The 17629-nt window shown below is 37.0% G+C and overlaps 1 protein-coding gene across 8 annotated transcripts in view; it reads right to left on the bottom strand.

Annotated features, from left to right (window-relative positions):
* Window positions 1-17629, bottom strand: part of ARNTL (aryl hydrocarbon receptor nuclear translocator like) — a 91328-nt gene that overhangs the window by 22717 nt on the left and 50982 nt on the right. For 5 of the 8 annotated variants that reach the window (XM_038404620.2, XM_043515722.1, XM_038404617.2 and 2 more), the window contains 8 exons: window positions 16768-16806; window positions 16363-16404; window positions 15072-15229; window positions 11283-11362; window positions 9957-10049; window positions 8295-8412; window positions 4634-4783; window positions 2063-2309 (listed from right to left, as the gene is read on the bottom strand). In XM_038404620.2, coding sequence (XP_038260548.1) covers window positions 2063-2309; window positions 4634-4783; window positions 8295-8412; window positions 9957-10049; window positions 11283-11362; window positions 15072-15229; window positions 16363-16404; window positions 16768-16806 — 927 coding nt within the window. The remainder of the gene's footprint in view (window positions 1-2062; window positions 2310-4633; window positions 4784-8294; window positions 8413-9956; window positions 10050-11282; window positions 11363-15071; window positions 15230-16362; window positions 16405-16767; window positions 16807-17629) is intronic. The other 3 variants (XM_043515725.1, XM_043515724.1, XM_043515723.1) reach the window with 1 other exon arrangement.

The following is a 17629-nucleotide window of genomic DNA, read 5'->3' as shown; positions in this document are numbered from 1 at the left end:
TAGACTCCTGAATGTCACAAGACTACAGATTAAGGACTGAATCTTGAAATGTGCTGAGCACTCTTGTTCTGATTCAACTTGTGCTTAACTTCTTTTCTGGATCAGGACCAGAGTGTGCAGCAACTTCCAAGATGGTCCTCTAATGTATTGCTTTAGAAACTGTACATTATAAACACTCCTTACAACACAGGGAACTGAATTCATAATACCATACTCCTTGCAGTCCTATTACTGGGCATTAGTATGGAAATTACTTGTCCGTGAATAGTTTTACATTGTTAGGTCACTGGATGCCATCTGCTTTAGCAGCTGTACTGTAGATAACACTGGAAAATCAGAAGCTGTGCCAACTATTTTCAGTTGAGCTACAGGCATAATAATAAAGCAACTCGCTTATGAGAAAGAAAAAAAAATCAAGAAAAAGAACAGAAAGTGAATCACTGATCTTTATAATAGATCTGCATGAGTTTCTATATGCTAGTGAATCCCTTCCATCTTTTCCATCTTTGAATATTGGAAAAGCAAGTTCCTCTCCAGGGGACTGACCATTAAATAAGGAATAGGATAAAAAACTAAGATGATATGGGATATGCAGGGGTCTCTCTCTTCCTCAGATTCTGAACTGGTTGCCACAGGGAAGGAGGAGGAAAATAAGACAGGGAGAGGAATCAAAAACAGTGCAACTAAATGTGACCAAATTAAATATTTACATGGTGTAGTTAAATTGTATGGTATTTAGGAGATACTGAAGGTACTTACATACCACAACATATATTTGACTCTAATGGGAAAATTTTGAAGTGCTCTCAAAACAATGTTGTAGTCCAAAAGATAAGCAAATAAAAGCAAACACTCTAGGACAGCGATTCTCAATCTTTTCCATGCATGACTTCAGGATAGAAAAAAATTTCAAGACCCCCCTTCTCACCTAGCTCTAAAGAAAAAGAAAGTACTTTTCCTGGATTTGTCTGTCACCCCTAGATTGACAACCCATGCTCCAGGACAGTGGAACTTTCAAACTTTTTGAGCTGAGCTCCCGCTTTGAGTTACAATTTTTGGTTGTGCCCCCCCAACCCAGACAAAAATAGAAACATCTGCCTCTCCCCACTTGGGTTTTCAGGGTGGGAAAGGCATGTTTGATGGTCTTTGAGGGTGGAGCCAGCGCTGGGAATGGAGTGGAAATCAGTGCCATGGCAGTGGATGTTGACACTGACCCACAGGCTTGGTGGACCACTGAGGTGAGTCAGGGTATGGAAGTGGCACTCCCTCCCCCCGCCTCGCATGGCTGGCATCGCAGCTTACCCCGCCCCTGAACATTTCTCCGCGCTGCCCTAGGGCGGCACACCCCACAGTTTGAAAACCTCTGCTCTAGGATAAGTTGTGAACAAAAGCTAAACACAGGAACATAACTGAAACCAAAACCTAAGAAAGAATAAAACCAAACCATATTGCTGATATCAGCAGTTTATGTGACTTTTGCTGAAGTACTGCAGATAGTTTCTGTTTCAAAGATTCTGATACTTTCAGATTATTAATCTTTTAAACTCTATACCAGAGTCATTTATGAGAGATTCCCTATCAGGGCACGAATTCAGCTGAGCACTTTAAAACACATCCTTAACTTTAAGCATATGCTTTAACTTATAAACTATTATTATATCTCCTTAGATTATTCCATATAGAAATTTCTATCAAGCATCTGCAAAACAGAATTCATCTTTGAATTCATTCATCTTTGTGGCAACCAAGGTGCCCAGCCCTTGTATTATTTTGTTTTTAAAATGTACAACATAATTTTGCTTTGGTTAGACTTGTTAATGAGTCAGTAGTGTATAATATGAGGGCATAAATAATGTATAATGCAATCCCATTGGAACTATCTTTACATTAAAGTAGTTTGTGATTAATACTATTTATAAAGTACAACAGAAGAGTTATGATTTACAATTTTATTTTCATACTGGTACAATGGCTCTCTTGAACAAATAATTTATCAAGCTATGTAGCAAGTAGCATGATACAACTACTCCAATTACCAAGAAAATGATAAACTTATTCTTACCTCTGATCTACAAAAACAAACTTCCCATCTATTGCATGTCGAGACACATATTCTGTAGGTTTAACCCGGATCTCGCCATTGACTGGTTGAGGAACTACATGAGGATGTAACCGTCCAATTGCAACAAGACAGCTTAAGTTACAGCCTTCATTATCTGGCTCATTATCTTCATCTAGACCCATTTTTGTTGGTGGCCAGCTTTTTAAATATCCTGTGCTATGAATCGTACAAAAGCTTTTGCGGTCTGCTACAAAAGAAAAGGTTATCATCAGCATTGCCTTCAGATAAATTTGGCCCTCAAGCAGGTCTGCTAACTTGCAGTGATTCTCCTTCTATCTTGGAAAACTAAGTTGCTGCATACTCATAAACTAATTCAGAAGAGGTATATATCAATCCACACAAGTCAAATGTTTAGTATGAAATTTACCATTGTGATACCACTGCTAATATCGAAACCCAGTCCGATTGTTCAACAATTGTAGTCAATATCTATTTTGCATTTTCCCGCAATGACATAAAGTTGTAATTTTAAGAAGTCACACTATGAGCTTTTTCATTAATAATTCTTAATATAGGACAAAACATCAGTGTGCAGATGCATAAACTATGGAGGAAAATTAATCTGAAAGTAAAATATTTCAGTTTTAAGTTTCCAGAGGTTAGAACATAACAGAAAAGAGGTTTCAATAAAAGGGAATACCATGGCAATGTCCTTCTGAATATATACTTATCTTCTGTATACAGGTTTTTAATTGAAAACTGTCTGTTACCTTTTGTTAGAGACCATTTTAATATTGTCACAATCTTTAAAAATATATTAATTAGGGCTGGCAAGAGATTAAAAAAATTAATCACAATTAATCGCACTGTTAAACAATAATAGAATATCATTTATATATTTTTGGATGTTTTCTACATTTTCAAATATATTTATTTCAATTACAACACAGAAAATAAAGTGTACAGTGTTCACTTTATATTTATTTTTGATTACAAGTATTTGCACTGTAAAAAAACAAAAGAAAATAGTATTTTTCAATTCACCTAATACAAGTACTGTAGTACAATATCTTTATCATGAAAGTTGAACTTACAAATGTAGAATTATGTACAAAAAACCCCTGTGTTCAAAAATAAAACAATATAAAATTGTAGAGCATGCATATCTGGCATGTAAATACTTGCAATGCCAGCTACAAAAGTGCCATGCAAATGCCTTTCTCAGTTTCTGGTGACATTGTAAATAAGAAGAAGAGGGCAGCATTATCTCCTGTAAATGTAAACACATTTGTTTGTCTTAACAACTGGCTGAACAAGAAGTAGGACTGAGTGGACTTGTAGGCTCTGAAGTTTTACATTGTTTTGTTTTAGAGTGCAGTTATGTAACAAAAAAAAATCTACATTTGTAAGTTGCACTTTCATGACAAAGAGATTGCACTACAGTACTGGTATGAGGTGAATTGAAAAATATGATTTCTTTTGTTTATCATTTTTACAGTGCAAATATTTGTAATAAAAATAATATACAATTTGATTTCAATTGCAACACAGAATACAATATATACGAAAATGTAGAAAAACATCTAAAATATTTAATAAATTTCAATTGGTATTCTAGTGTTTAACAATGCGACTCTTTTTGTGAGTTATTCACGTGAGTTAATTGCGATTAATTGACAGCCCTAATATTAATTGAAGACAGATATCCTGAATATTTTCATATGATGCATTTGGCTGGAGATCACATTTACACTGAGGCAAAATGATCAGTACATGAGACAGAGTAACAGGATATATGGGTTCTACTTCTGATTTTGCCATTGGCCCATTCCGTGACCTTATCCAAGGACAGTATGTGTGAAGTCCTGAGCATGCCTACTGGTTTGGGCCCTACTGGGGTGCTGGCCAGGGAAACACTTAGTTTGACAATGCCCCCAAGGCTTAGGCATAAGTGAGAGCTCTAAGCAGCCTGTTAGCAGTTGAGCAGCATCAAGACTTAGGCAGCTTTGAACATGCCTATCAAAGGAAACTTGGGTGCCATGGGGACTTTAGATGCCTATAGTGTTAGGCAGCTGCTGAACAGTGATTTTGAGAATGTGAGTGGTGCCTAAATGTTGGATTTAGGCACTCAAAGAAGCAATTAGGCACGTAAGTACCTTTGTGAATCTAGTCCCTTAAGAACCATTAACTTTGAAGCTTAGGGCTTACTGTCAAATTCACACCCCCAAATAATTGCACACACTACCATCAATTTCAACTAAAGCCATGCATGCTTCAGAGAGCAGAATTTTGCCTTATTCCTAACAAAATTTCTTTTTCAGCAAATGTAACTTTAGGACATCTACTTTTAGGGAGCTATAAAGAGAACAAGAGAGTAACAAACAAACCTCTACACAGTTGCAACAGTGACGAATACACTAAACACCGAGCAGCTCTATTCAGAAATTCTTTATAATTAACTGAAGGTTGTTTAGTTTTTAATCTGATAGTTACTCTTGTTTCATATAGCACCAATACAGAGAAAAGAACTGTAAAACCCCCATTATATTTGATAAAATGTACAAACATTACCTTTCTTCTTTGAGCAGGTGGAAGGAAAATCCTTGTCTTCTACTTTCACTGAAGGTCTGTTGCATTTCATCCTACAAAAGAAGGAACGTCTTGCTCCAGAACAAAGTCGTGATGGCCCAGGTGTTATATCTGTTTTAACTGGAAGTCCAGCTGCATGAAACAAAAAATTAAACTTAGTAAACATTGTCTTTACTAAAATTTAAACTATATTCTCAACTCTACAGTTATTTTAGTAATGTCTTTGAGGGGAGAGTAATGTGCTCAGCAAACTCATATCAACTTCATGGCATCTCAAGTTGATTTTTAATGATCAGATTATATCCAATGCTGAGTTGCTGGGATTCACATAGAGACGACCCAAATATTTCTTGCTCCTTCAGAAGTTAAAGAAGGGCTATTTTTTGCTGTATGTTTCTTATTTGTTGAAAGATGTGTTAATCAGCCAAGCAGCCAGCAAAAAAATAACTAACTAACTAACTAACAAAACCAACCAACCAACCAGGTTGGATAATTTATTTGTGTGCCCACTGTCAACAGTGGCCACATGGGGTACAGAAACACCAACCTAGGATTAACGGGTCCCAATATGAAAGTCAGAGAATTGTTGCAAAAACCTACATTGTCTTTGCAATAGATTTTGTGATTCTTTTGAACTCTATAACTTTGCAGTTGGCCCAGATGCTACAAACCATTAATAGGGCCTTTGGTAAACTTACAAGATATGTATGGCATTTGGGATTCCTTATTTGAGAGTTTGGTGCAGACAGGCATAATTCTATTAATGTCACTGGAGTTGCGTCTGCTTACACCAAGGCTGAATATGGCCCTTAGAGTTCCCTGCACCCAGACTTCAAAATAATGCATGGGCCAAGACTCTGATAATGTGAGATGTTAACAGCATACATGGTGTTCAAATGTTTTCCAGTGCATACTGTTAATCCCAGGTTACTGTTAGTGGCTACCCCAGGACACTTGACACTTCACAAAAAAAGCAAATTATGAGCTTATATTTTGTCATAACTTGCATGTTTTATATATAAATGGGGTATTAAAGTGGTTTATGATGTACATAGTATCAGATACTTTTAAATGATTTCAAAATTATAGAATATTAAGTGGTCCAAAAGATCATGATCGCTCTCTCTCTCTCAGAAGTAAAATACTCAAGATATAGGATATTTTCAATGGATCAGCATGTTCCTGCAAACATTTAAGCATGTGAGTATCTTTCTGCCTCACAAAAATATTGGCCTTGATCCTGTAACCACAGAAGTTATTTATACATGTGCTTGTGAGGAACCTAGACTTATTTGGGCAAATTTTCATAAGTGGCTTCTAAATTTACAGCTGCAATTTTGTGTATGCAAAGCACCACAACTGAACACACAAAGATAATTTGCACACAAGGGATCCTATTAATTCCCCATCCTCAGAAACTGTACTAATAAACTTGCATATGTTGCAAAGAGACTAGAGCACCACTTTAAATAAGGAACATTTGCTTAATAAAACAACTTTCTTAAAAGTTATCCAGATCACAAAATTCTAAAACAAAATGGTCACCTGGTTATTAAACTACTTATCCCAAAAAGCCATAGACCTAGGGTCAAAGTTCACAATACTCTGCCAAGCGCAAGAAGCTACAGCTTCCTGCCATTTTTCCATTACAAGGATTTCCAATCTACAAAAGAGGACAGTCACGGTTAGTAGTAGCTTCCTAACTCACTGGCCATATTGCTATATAAAGCAAACACAAAGTTCACTAGCTAGAAACAAATTCAGGTACCTTTAACTGTATAAAAATCATGTATTATCTGACTGTACTATCTAAGTTGGATAAATATTACTTATATTGTCAGTTTCTTACTCTTCCCAAGAAACAAGTCACTCCAAAGGTCACAAGTCATTTCAAAAAGATACAGAAACTTTGAAACAGCCCTTACTCCCTGCCACAGAGTTGTTTCAGGATTACTGCAGAATACATTCCCCCTCAAAAAAGGGCTTCCCAGTCAACAAGGAACAAACAAGTCATCCACATTGTTTAATTACATCACCCAGCCTCACACACGGGGTGCATCTTTAGTAGAACAAAGGGTGTGTTCTTACTTCCAGTTAACTAACATGAGGTAAAATCCTAGGAAAGACAATGTAGTTTGTAGTTTTCACGTGAGCTTGGCAGATTCAAGTGAACTCTAGTTTCTACCATAGTGTTCAACTCAATCTGCTAACTCACGTGATAACTACAGACTGCTTGGTCTTCTTAGGATTTTACCTCATGTTAGTTAACTGAAGCTTACCAACATGAGGTAAGAACACATCGTTTTTCTTAGCAAAGACAAGGCCTTAATGGCAATGAACACGTTTCCTTGAATATGCATTTCTCCCCTTTTCTGGGAAGTTACTGGATGCTACATTTTAAGCTAGCATTTAGACCACAAACTAGTCCTGTACCTAATAGATAATGTGAGTAGATTAAGAAAAGGAAAATCTAAGTCTGAATATCATCAAGATCATAGTGACTGCAAGATCGGTTTTCATGAATATTAATGCTAACAGTTTCCAAACCCTTTGAGAGGTCTGTCACAAAGATTAATAATGACCTACATCATAGAATTGTAGGACTGGAAGAGACCTCGAGCGGTCATCTAGTCCAGTCCCCTGCACTCGTGGCAGGACTAAGTACTATCTAGACCATCCCTGACAGGTGTTTGCCTAATCTGCTCTTAGAAATCTCCAACAACGGAGATTCCACAACCTCTCTAGGCAATTTATTCCAATGCTTAACCATCCTGACAGTTAGGAAGTTTTTCCTAATGTCCAATCTAAATCACCCTTGCTGCAATTTAAACCCATTCACCTTGTCCTATCCTCAGAGGTTAAGGAGAACAATTTTTCTCCTTCCTCCTTGTAACGACCTTTTATGTACTTGAAAACTGTTATCATGTCCCTTCTAAGTCTTCTCTTCTCCAGACAAAATAAACCCAATTTTTTCAATCTTCCCTCATACGTCATGTTTTCTAGACCTTTAATTATTTTTGTTGCTCTTCTCTGGATTTTCTCCAATTTGTTCACATCTTTCCTGAAATGTTGTGCCCAGAACTGTACACAATACTCCAGCTGAGGCCTAATCAGCATGAAGTAGAGCAGAAGAATTATTTCTTGTGTCTTGCTTACAACACTCCTGCTAAAACATCCCAGAATGATGGTTGCTTTTTTTACACTGTTGACTCATATTTAGCTTGTGATCCACTATGAGATCCCTTTCTGCAGTACTCCTTCCTAGGCAGTCATTTACTATTTTGTTGCAATGCTTGCAGAAGAATGGTCTTGTGGTTAAAACAACAGGAAAGGAAGTCTGGAGATATAGATTCTATTCCTGGCTCTACTAAAAAAGACTTCTTGTATGACCCTGTGCAAGTCACTTGACCTCTCTGTAATTCCGTCTCTCCATTTGTAAAATGGGGAAAATATTCATTAATCCATTTGTACGAATTAATTCATTAGTATTTGTAAATATTATTACTTTGAGATCTTTAATTGGAAGTTCCTATGGAAGTGAACAGTATTAACCAGCATTTAATTGATGGTATTAAAACAAAGGCGATGATAAAAATATATAAAGTTTAAGATACACTAACATTTGAAGGAAAAAAATACTCACTTTTTGCATCTATGAGCCTTTCTCTTGGTGCAGTATCAGAAGAAGAGAGCTGCTCTTTAACTTTTGCAATATCCTTAGGATGAAGGTAGTCAAACAAACTCTGACCAATCAGATCATTCTGTAGATATGGAATATTAAATCAGAAATTAAAAATAAATACATGTTAAAATTTGGGAAATATTGCATACATTTTAAAGAGTCACTTAGTTTGTCAGGCTTCAGAGTAGCAGCCATGTTAGTCTGTATTCGCAAAAAGAAAAGGAGTACTTGTGGCACCTTAGAGACTAACAAATGTATTAGAGCATAAGCTTTCGTGAGCTACAGCTCACTTCATCGGATGCATTTGGTGGAAAAAACAGAGGGGAGATTGATATACACACACAGAGAACATCATGTTCTGTGTGTGTATATCAATCTCCCCTCTGTTTTTTCCACCAAATGCATCCGATGAAGTGAGCTGTAGCTCACAAAAGCTTATGCTCTAATAAATTTGTTAGTCTCTAAGGTACCACAAGTACTCCTTTTCTTTTAGTTTGTCAGTCTACAATGACAGCCTGTTCAGTCTATTGCAGTCAAAGTTTGGGCCTCTTTTTTCCCCTGAAAAGGTTTATTCCCAATTATATATCAAGTATTCATTGTAAAATCACAACTAAAACATAGTCATGTCTCTCAAAGCTTTTAGAATATGTACCCTGAACGAAAAGCTGACCAAAAGAGCATTTTTTTGAATTTAGTTTTGAAGTTCATAGAATATTAATGATGGAGAAGAGGGTACAGAAAATTAAGGCTATGGTAGTATCATAACAAGAGATTTGGTAAAACTCAAGCCTTGTTTAAGTGTACATTAAACCTTTGGTATGATTATGCTAATTATTTTTCAGTAGAGCTTGTCCTGTTAGATGGTAGCATAAGAATAATTTCTACTTTGCTCAGATTCCTCATCTTGTCAAATCTCACCCATATTTAAATCATTCTCCCTTATACTGCTCCAATGAACATCTACTTATATAATACTGGCATTTCCCCCCCCCCCCCCCCCCACATCCAGCTACTATCAACTCAAATGCATTTTGATTTGTTGGTAAACTGATTTAAATACAACATTGTTTACATAGAGGGTTCCTGTTGCCTGATGGCAAAAGTTGACTCTCAGTACAAACCTTATGTGACTTTACTTAATTAACAAGAAGGGAAGGGCAATCAAATTAGATAAAACAGGAACTAAATGAAAACATTTTCCAGAACAAGAGTAAAATTTACAAAAGTGTCCAACTGACATAAGAGCTGAAGTGCCACTTTCAAAATTCACCTAGAAGCCTAAGTCATTTAGGCACTTTTGATAATGTTATCCCAAGCCTTTTGAGAGGCGAAACAAAAAAACAATCAGATAGTTTTGTAAGTGGTGAAGTAGAGTAGATATTCCTCTACACTTCCTGGGTGCAGCTGAAACCAGAAGCAGTATTATCAAAGGAAGTTTTTTTCCAATCCAGCAGAAACCAGAAATTTTTGTAAATCTTGCAAATTAGCCTGTTTTTGAAATAATTCTAGACTCAAACATAGACATTTCAGATGAATACTCCAAAGTTTAGATGCGTATCCAAACAAAACCTTTCAATCCCTTGAGGTCTGTCCATTATTAGTTCCCAAGGTACAGAACAATACCTGACTGTAGTTGAGGATCTTGAAGACAGATTCTGAAACAAACAGTATCTTCCCTCTATCACAGCCCACAACAAACAGAAATCCATCTGCTGCCTAATGAGGAAAGATAATTGTATTATTTTAAAAAGACAATTACATCTTTTTAACATTTAGTTACCTTTGTTACACAGTAGCATTTCAATATTAACATTAATATTGTTGCATCTACAGAAATAACTGAATTAGCAAACTATAAAATTATGATAAAAGCTTAAAAATCTTTTTGCACTTGGAATTAGATTTTTGGCACAACTTTTCATAATAATGACAAGAATGTAAAGACAATTTCAGTAGTAGTAAAAGCTTACATCTTTTCATGTAATATTATAGTTGTACACTAAGCAATTCCTGAAATTATTTTTTTTAAAAAACAGTAACTAATCTTCTTGTGTTTGATCTATATTTATTACATTTTAAATTCATTTGACTTCTTTTGGAAACTAAGTGTGGCCCGGATCTTTGCAGACCTTTCTATGCATGTGAGTAGTTGCACTTAATTCAAGAGGACTCATGTACATGAGCATTTGTGTGGATCAGGCCCTTATTTTGTAAATTCATATAAATCACAGAACCGTTTAAATAACCCAATCCTGCATATATGCTATTTTGTCATTTAAATGAGATTTGTGAAGCACTGCAATCCTATTAAGTCAATTTCTAAGTCTGTGCTTAAGTATCAGAACAAAAAGGCTATAGCTTATGTTTTTATAGTGCTGAGAAAGCATATAGATTTTATTTTTGCAATCAGTTGAAATACATCTGTATTTTGTTTCCTCACCAATCTTATTTATGACTTTTATGCATCAACTGATTATACGCTGAAAATTGTATCAAATGATGGTGGGTTGGGGGTTTTTTTTGTAAAAAAAGGACACGAGTCAATAAGAAATGAGCTGAAAACAATGGTGTTCATTAATTTACTTCTAACTTAATTAATCAAACAACTGAAAATCCTGACAAGTAGGTGGAAGGGTGCTTTTATGTCAAAATGCTTTTATGTGAAAATATTTTTAATTGGCCACTTATTTTTGGTCCCTCCATTTTTAGGTGCCCAACTTGATACTTGTGGCTGGATTTTCAGGTGTTGAGCATCCTCTCAAGTTCCAATGACTTCAAAGAGGAGTTGCAGGGGTTTATCACCTTTGAAAATCAAGACTATCTGTCTCAAGTTGCCCTATGGGTCTGGCTAAAGACATAATTACTGGGATCTTTCCCTTCATGAGAATTAAATTTATAAATTTTTTTAAACCAAAGTTTTAAACTTAGCATTTTTAAGTTGAAACATACCCTGAGAATAAGATGTTTTAATTCATCATCTGAGAGAAAAGCAGGTTTGTAGTTTGCTTCTGTATATGGGTTTGTGGCACCTTAAAGAAAAAAGAAAAGAGTGAATATCCCCTGTAAATAAACTTAATATACATCCATCTACTATATATAAATATACTCTTGTTCACAAAGACTTTTTCTTCCGTGCCTTTTGATGCTCCCTCACGTTCTTTTCCAGCTGTATTCTAACTGCTAGTGTCTTTTACACAAGTGGAACCCAGCTGAAGAGAACTCAGAAAAGAATGAACACTGGCTGGAAAAACACTGAAATACAAACTGAAGACAAGAATAGGCAGTAATTTCAACCGTTAATAACCCTTTAAGGCAGGGTTTTTCATACTTCATTGCACCACAACCCCCTTCTGACAACAAAAATTACTTCACGACCCCAAGAGTGGGGACTGAGCTCGCCCGAGCCCTGCTGTTCTGAGTGGGGGGACAAAGCCAAAGCTCAAGCCCCACCACCCCAGATTGGAGGAGGTGGGGGGATGGCAAAGTTAAAACTCAAGGGCTTCAATCCCAGGCAGGGGGCCGGTAACCTGAGCCCCGCTGCCCAGGGCTGAAGTCATAGGGCTTTGGCCCCAGGCAGCTGGGCTTGGACTTCAGCTTCAGCCCTGGGTAGTGGGGCTTGGGCTTTGGCCACAGACCCCAGCAAATCTAAGCCCGCCCCCGGGACCCCATTAAAATGGAGTACTGACCCACTTTCGGGTCCTGATCCCCAGTTTGAGAACCGTTGCTTTAAGGAACGGTTATTTAAGGAATAAGAATATTCGTGTTCACACAAGTGTTTTCCAAATGTTTTGCTGTGCCCTGTCCAAGTGTGCTCTCCACAACAGAACAAAAACTGAGAAATTATTGAAGGGACTTTTGTTTTCCATCTTTAAATAATTTCTTGAATGTAGACTCTAGTCAACAGTGACTGAAAATCATTACTATCTGATGGCTACTCAGTGGCTTATGTGAAATGAATTGGTGATCTCAATACAATTCTTATTGTTCATGTCTCATCAGAGGCCAAGAATTTGCATAAGCATTGAGAATGAACTACCATTCACTTTTACACGTGAGGCTGCTTCCAATGCTGTCATGCCTCCCATGTTATACCAATTCTAAAGTAATTCTTCTGATACAATGTCCTTTGAAAAGCAATACATTGAGTTAAATTGATAATGAGGATGCTGATGGCGAATTATAGCCTTACCAATTAAAAGTAGCACAGGAAGTTAGATTCTTTAACCGGGTAAGAGACAACAAATGTAATGTAAGATGTAATGCCTGATAATTCACAAGACAGAAAAAAAAATGAATGCCTCCTGGTCCTCCTCTGAGCCACCTTCCCACCTCGACTCCTGACAATTATTAAAGTAACCTGCATAATTATGGCACTACATATATTTATTTAGCTTTCAACTATTTAACTATATATATATATATCTTTTCATTAACTTAGTTTCACTCTGTACCATCTCTGCAGTAAAACCCATACTAACTGTTTATATATAATACTTAAGTGCCAAAAGAGTGTTTTTCTCCCCATCCTCAGAGAAAAGCATGCCAATCTTGTAAATTAATAAAAATAGAGAATGCTATAATTAGGGTTCTGTTATTAAAGTCTCTATGTAACCTTGTTTTGAGCTGCCATTAATTATCTCCAAAATTTTTCTTTTGGGTTGAAGATAGCCATACAATCTCAACAAAATTACAACTTCTTTGAGTTTGGCCAAAAGAGCCAGTCAGCTGTCTGAGTTAGCACAGCATTGAATTAATATGTACTTTTCCTGATTAAAGAGTATCTAGATCTTGTGCATGGATAACTCAAACATCAGAGGGGTAAGGTTTCAGAGTAGCAGCCGTGTTAGTCTGTATTCGCAAAAAGAAAAGGAGTACTTGTGGCACCTTAGAGACTAACAAATTTATTAGAGCATAAGCTTTCGTGAGCTACAGCTCACTTCATCGGATGCATTTGGTGGAAAAAACAGAGGAGAGATTTATATACACACACAGAGAACATGAAACAATGGGTTTATCATACACACTGTAAGGAGAGTGATCACTTAAGATAAGCCATCACCAGCAGCAGGGGGGGGAAGGAGGAAAACCTTACATGGTGACAAGCAAGGTAGGCTAATTCCAGCAGTTAACAAGAATATCAGAGGAACAGTGGGGGGTGGGGTGGGGGGGAGAAATACCATGGGGAAATAGTTTTACTTTGTGTAATGACTCATCCATTCCCAGTCTCTATTCAAGCCTAAGTTAATTGTATCCAGTTTGCAAATTAATTCCAATTCAGCAGTCTCTCGTTGGAGTCTGTTTTTGAAGCTTTTTTGTTGAAGGATAGCCACTCTTAGGTCTGTAATCGAGTGACCAGAGAGATTGAAGTGTTCTCCAACTGGTTTTTGAATGTTATAATTCTTGACGTCTGATTTGTGTCCATTCATTCTTTTACGTAGAGACTGTCCAGTTTGGCCAATGTACATGGCAGAGGGGCATTGCTGGCACATGATGGCATATATCACATTGGTAGATGCGCAGGTGAACGAGCCTCTGATAGTGTGGCAGTGTTAACTCAAACAGTTAATCATGTAGATAGATATCTCTGAGGAACTGTCTTCAAATTTTCAAAACAAAAATTCATCTCTAAATTGCTTTTGTGCATATAGTGCTAAATTTCTAGTAAGTCATTATTTGTAGTTCTTTACATGACCATATTGTTCAGTAAACACATTAGCATTGATAGTTACACTGGGGTGGTTTGGGAACCTATTCCACTGAAAAGTTTGTTAGTTATATATGGTTTCTATTTTACAGAACTGTAGCAAAATTAGCATTTGTTTTTTCTTCTCCCTCTCTCCTGGTCTTTTCTTTCTTTTCTTTTTTTTTTTAAACAAAACAGAGATGTTAAATGTTAAATACTTGTTTTGATAAAACTATAGTTAAAAAGTTAACACAAAAATCTCTAAATTCAAAAGGTAATGCTCCTACAGAAACCTTAACCTTAATATTTTATACTTGTAGCATTCTGTAGTCCTGTTTTTCTGGTTATATATATATATATATATACACACACACACATTACAGCTGAAATTCACCCAGGTGCAGAAAGCTGGCATAAGATCTTCAGCAACATATTAAGTCCTGGAGGGCACAGCCTATGTGTCACAGAGGGGTCTCTGAGCTGGCCTGCATAAACAAGAATGGGCTGGGCAGAGTGAGGATCTACTGGATCAATGATTAAATGGATCCAGAGACCCTAGCAGCCCATTTCTCTGATATGAAACAGCAGGAAATGGCAGTAAACCAGCTTACAGATGATACTGTTCTGTACACTGATCCTGGGTTTTGGGAGTGGATTTTGCGTCCCTACACTATGCATTATGCACCACATGGGTGAGTTATTTTTCCTGTAAAAAACTTGCCTTTATGTTGCCTGTCTTCTGCATTGTTTAACCGCAATCTTACATTGCCTTTAATTAGTAAGCCAGTTTCAGACTGCTTTTGGTCTCAAAGCTGATTTAAATGAATGCTGTCAAAGTAGAGTCAATTTGTGCCACAATTCTACTACTTTATCATCCCTCACAGAGATTATGTCTGCCAAGAGCATGAGTAAGCTAATATAAATAAGGGATTCTGCAGAAGGTACAGTGTTGTCCATGCTAACACATATGGACCATGCTCTCAGTTCATAAGCTCCAGACCACAACACACCTCATAGCTCAATGCAGAACAAAGATAAGAATTTTTTTAACTCACCTCGTAATGTTTTCATATGCTGAACAGCCATTCTCAGTACAGTAAGTTTATCTAGCTTTCGGGACATAGCATTGCACGTTGGTACCAAAGATGCCAATTCATCAATAAAACTGTTCATTTTATCTCGACGTCTTTTTTCAATCTGGCTATGAGCCTCTCTAAACAATAACAAAAGTTAGATTGAATAGCGTAATGAAGTTTCAAACGGTCAGAAAAAATAAAAAACAACTAATTTTAAAGTAGTAGACTACAAGGCCCGCCCTGCAACCCTTATTCATAAGGCCACACACACAAAAGCAGTCCCACTGAAGTGAATATTAAAAGTTAACTACTTGTGTGAATAAGGGTTATTTATGGGAGTAAAGGTGGAAGGATGGGGCCCTAATTTAGCATCACATACTCATATCATAGGCAGCACTGTATGCTGCCTTATTTACAATAAATACTAACATTATCTGATAAGCAGGTTCTTCCTATCTATCTTAGGTTTTTTATACTGCTGCCTTGGTATCTGAGCACATCTACTGAGGTACTACAAGAATTATGTAAAAATCAAGATCAAGATCATAGATGCATAAGTACCACTGTGTACAGAATTGGATGAAATAACAATTCATGCCAAAGAATAGCATTAAAAAGTGTAAATACTATAATTCACTATAATATTCAAATTCCTTGCTGAAGTATGTGTTTTATGTAAATAAGTTTCCTATTCATCCTATAAATTACTGTTAAAAATATTTTGGAAAAAGCCCTACACTAGGCTCTTCCTATTGCTTAGAGAAGTTTCCTATTCATCCTATAAATTACTGTTAAAAATATTTTGGAAAAAGCCCTACACTAGGCTCTTCCTATTGTGCAGAGTAGCATATCATTTTGACATTTCACGTTCAAATTCAAAGTGGCTTTTTTTGTTTGTTTTATATATATTACATGTACTGTAGCACTTTACAGCCTGATAATGCTATAACACTTTTTGCATGCAATGCTTTTGGTTCAATGTAAAGGGAGTTAGGCATGCTATTTCTATTTAATATTAATGGAAATTGCTTTTTAACTACACATTTCCAATAAAAATATACCATATTAGTATTTTCAGAAAATTGCATGCAGTTCATAAAAGAACAAATCTTTAAAACTGAAAACAGATGGAAAAGCCAAACAGAAAAAAGCCCAAACATAAGCTTTTACTTTGAGACTCAGGCGCAGGTGCACAAGGTCCCTAACATGACAGGAAAACAAGAATATCATCTTTTTTTCAGTAAGTTAGTTAAGAAATAAAACAGTTTACCTTGCATTTTTTATTCTGCCTTGTTGGTCTGTATATTCCAACCTGATGAGGAGGAAGTTAAATTACAAAATCACAGGTTTATTGCCATTATTTTCTACATAATTTTCTAATAATTGCTTTTGTATACACTAAATAGCTGTTGGTCTTTAGTTACAACAATATTGTGGGGGTCATACTAAGTTTAGAAAGGATTTTTATTTACAGTAGGTTTTCCCAGTAAGGTTCATGTTACTTTCTATTCTAGCTTTAATATGAAGCCCTGATCCTGCAAATTCTCAGACCCACTTGGAGCCCAGCCCCAGAGACTTCAGTGACAAGCCACACAAATGAAAGAGTTCACCCACAAGGATCTGGTCTCTAATTAAATCTCTTGGAGTCCACATTTTAGTAATAGTGTAACAGTACCTTCCGTGTTGGTCTTCTTTATCTGTATCCATGCCTTCTCTACAAAAATCAAAACAAAATAGCATGTCAGAAATACAGTGGAATTAGCGAATGTCAACTTGTTTATGAAATAAGCATTTATTCATGCTGCTGGGTCAGATCCCGTTCTCGCCCGTCCCCTGAGATATGCATTGAAATCACCGTTCCCAGTTCCTGCTCTGCTCCAGTTCTGTTCCTGGTTCCTGCACTTACCCTCTGTTCCTGCCTTCCTCCGTGCCTGATCCTTGTCTTCTTTCTGGCTCCTGTCCCTATACTCCTCTCCTAACCATTGGCTATCAGTTCTAGCTCTGACCCCAGTTCATCTTCTGGCTTCCAACTTCTGACTCTGAATCCAGCTCTGACACTTGGCTTGCCTCCGTCTGCTCTGACCACTAGTTATGACCTCCTATGCCCTGGTTCCTAACAAACTGCTTGGACCCTTTTGGGCCCCCCGTGCCTCGCAGTGCTGGAATGGAGGAGATGGGCTTGCCACTATCCATCAGTCCCTCTGTGCCATTAGACCCACAGGAACAAGTTAATCTTCTCCAGACTGACAATCTAGCATTGAGAACCCAAGTGGCTTAGCCTGAAGCAGAAGTGTGGTCCCTCCAAGAACTACTTGCTAGCTCTCAGAGAGGGACTCTCTCATCCAAGCTGGGGCCTGCAGTCCCCCTACTGGAGCACTTTGATGGCAAATGCCAGAAATTTAGGGGATTTTTGAATAAGTGCTATTTGCTTTTCTTAATTTGTCCTTGCACATATTCAATGGATCAGGTGGTGAGACTACTTACAGGACAAGCACTGGATTGGGCTTTGCCCCTCATGGAGCAGAGCAACCCAGTTC

The sequence above is a fragment of the Dermochelys coriacea genome, chromosome 6 (assembly GCF_009764565.3).
Source record: "Dermochelys coriacea isolate rDerCor1 chromosome 6, rDerCor1.pri.v4, whole genome shotgun sequence".
NCBI classification, from domain to species: domain Eukaryota; kingdom Metazoa; phylum Chordata; order Testudines; family Dermochelyidae; genus Dermochelys; species Dermochelys coriacea.
The sequence above is the reverse complement of the archived record's forward strand: the minus strand, read 5'-3'. Positions and strand labels throughout refer to the sequence as shown.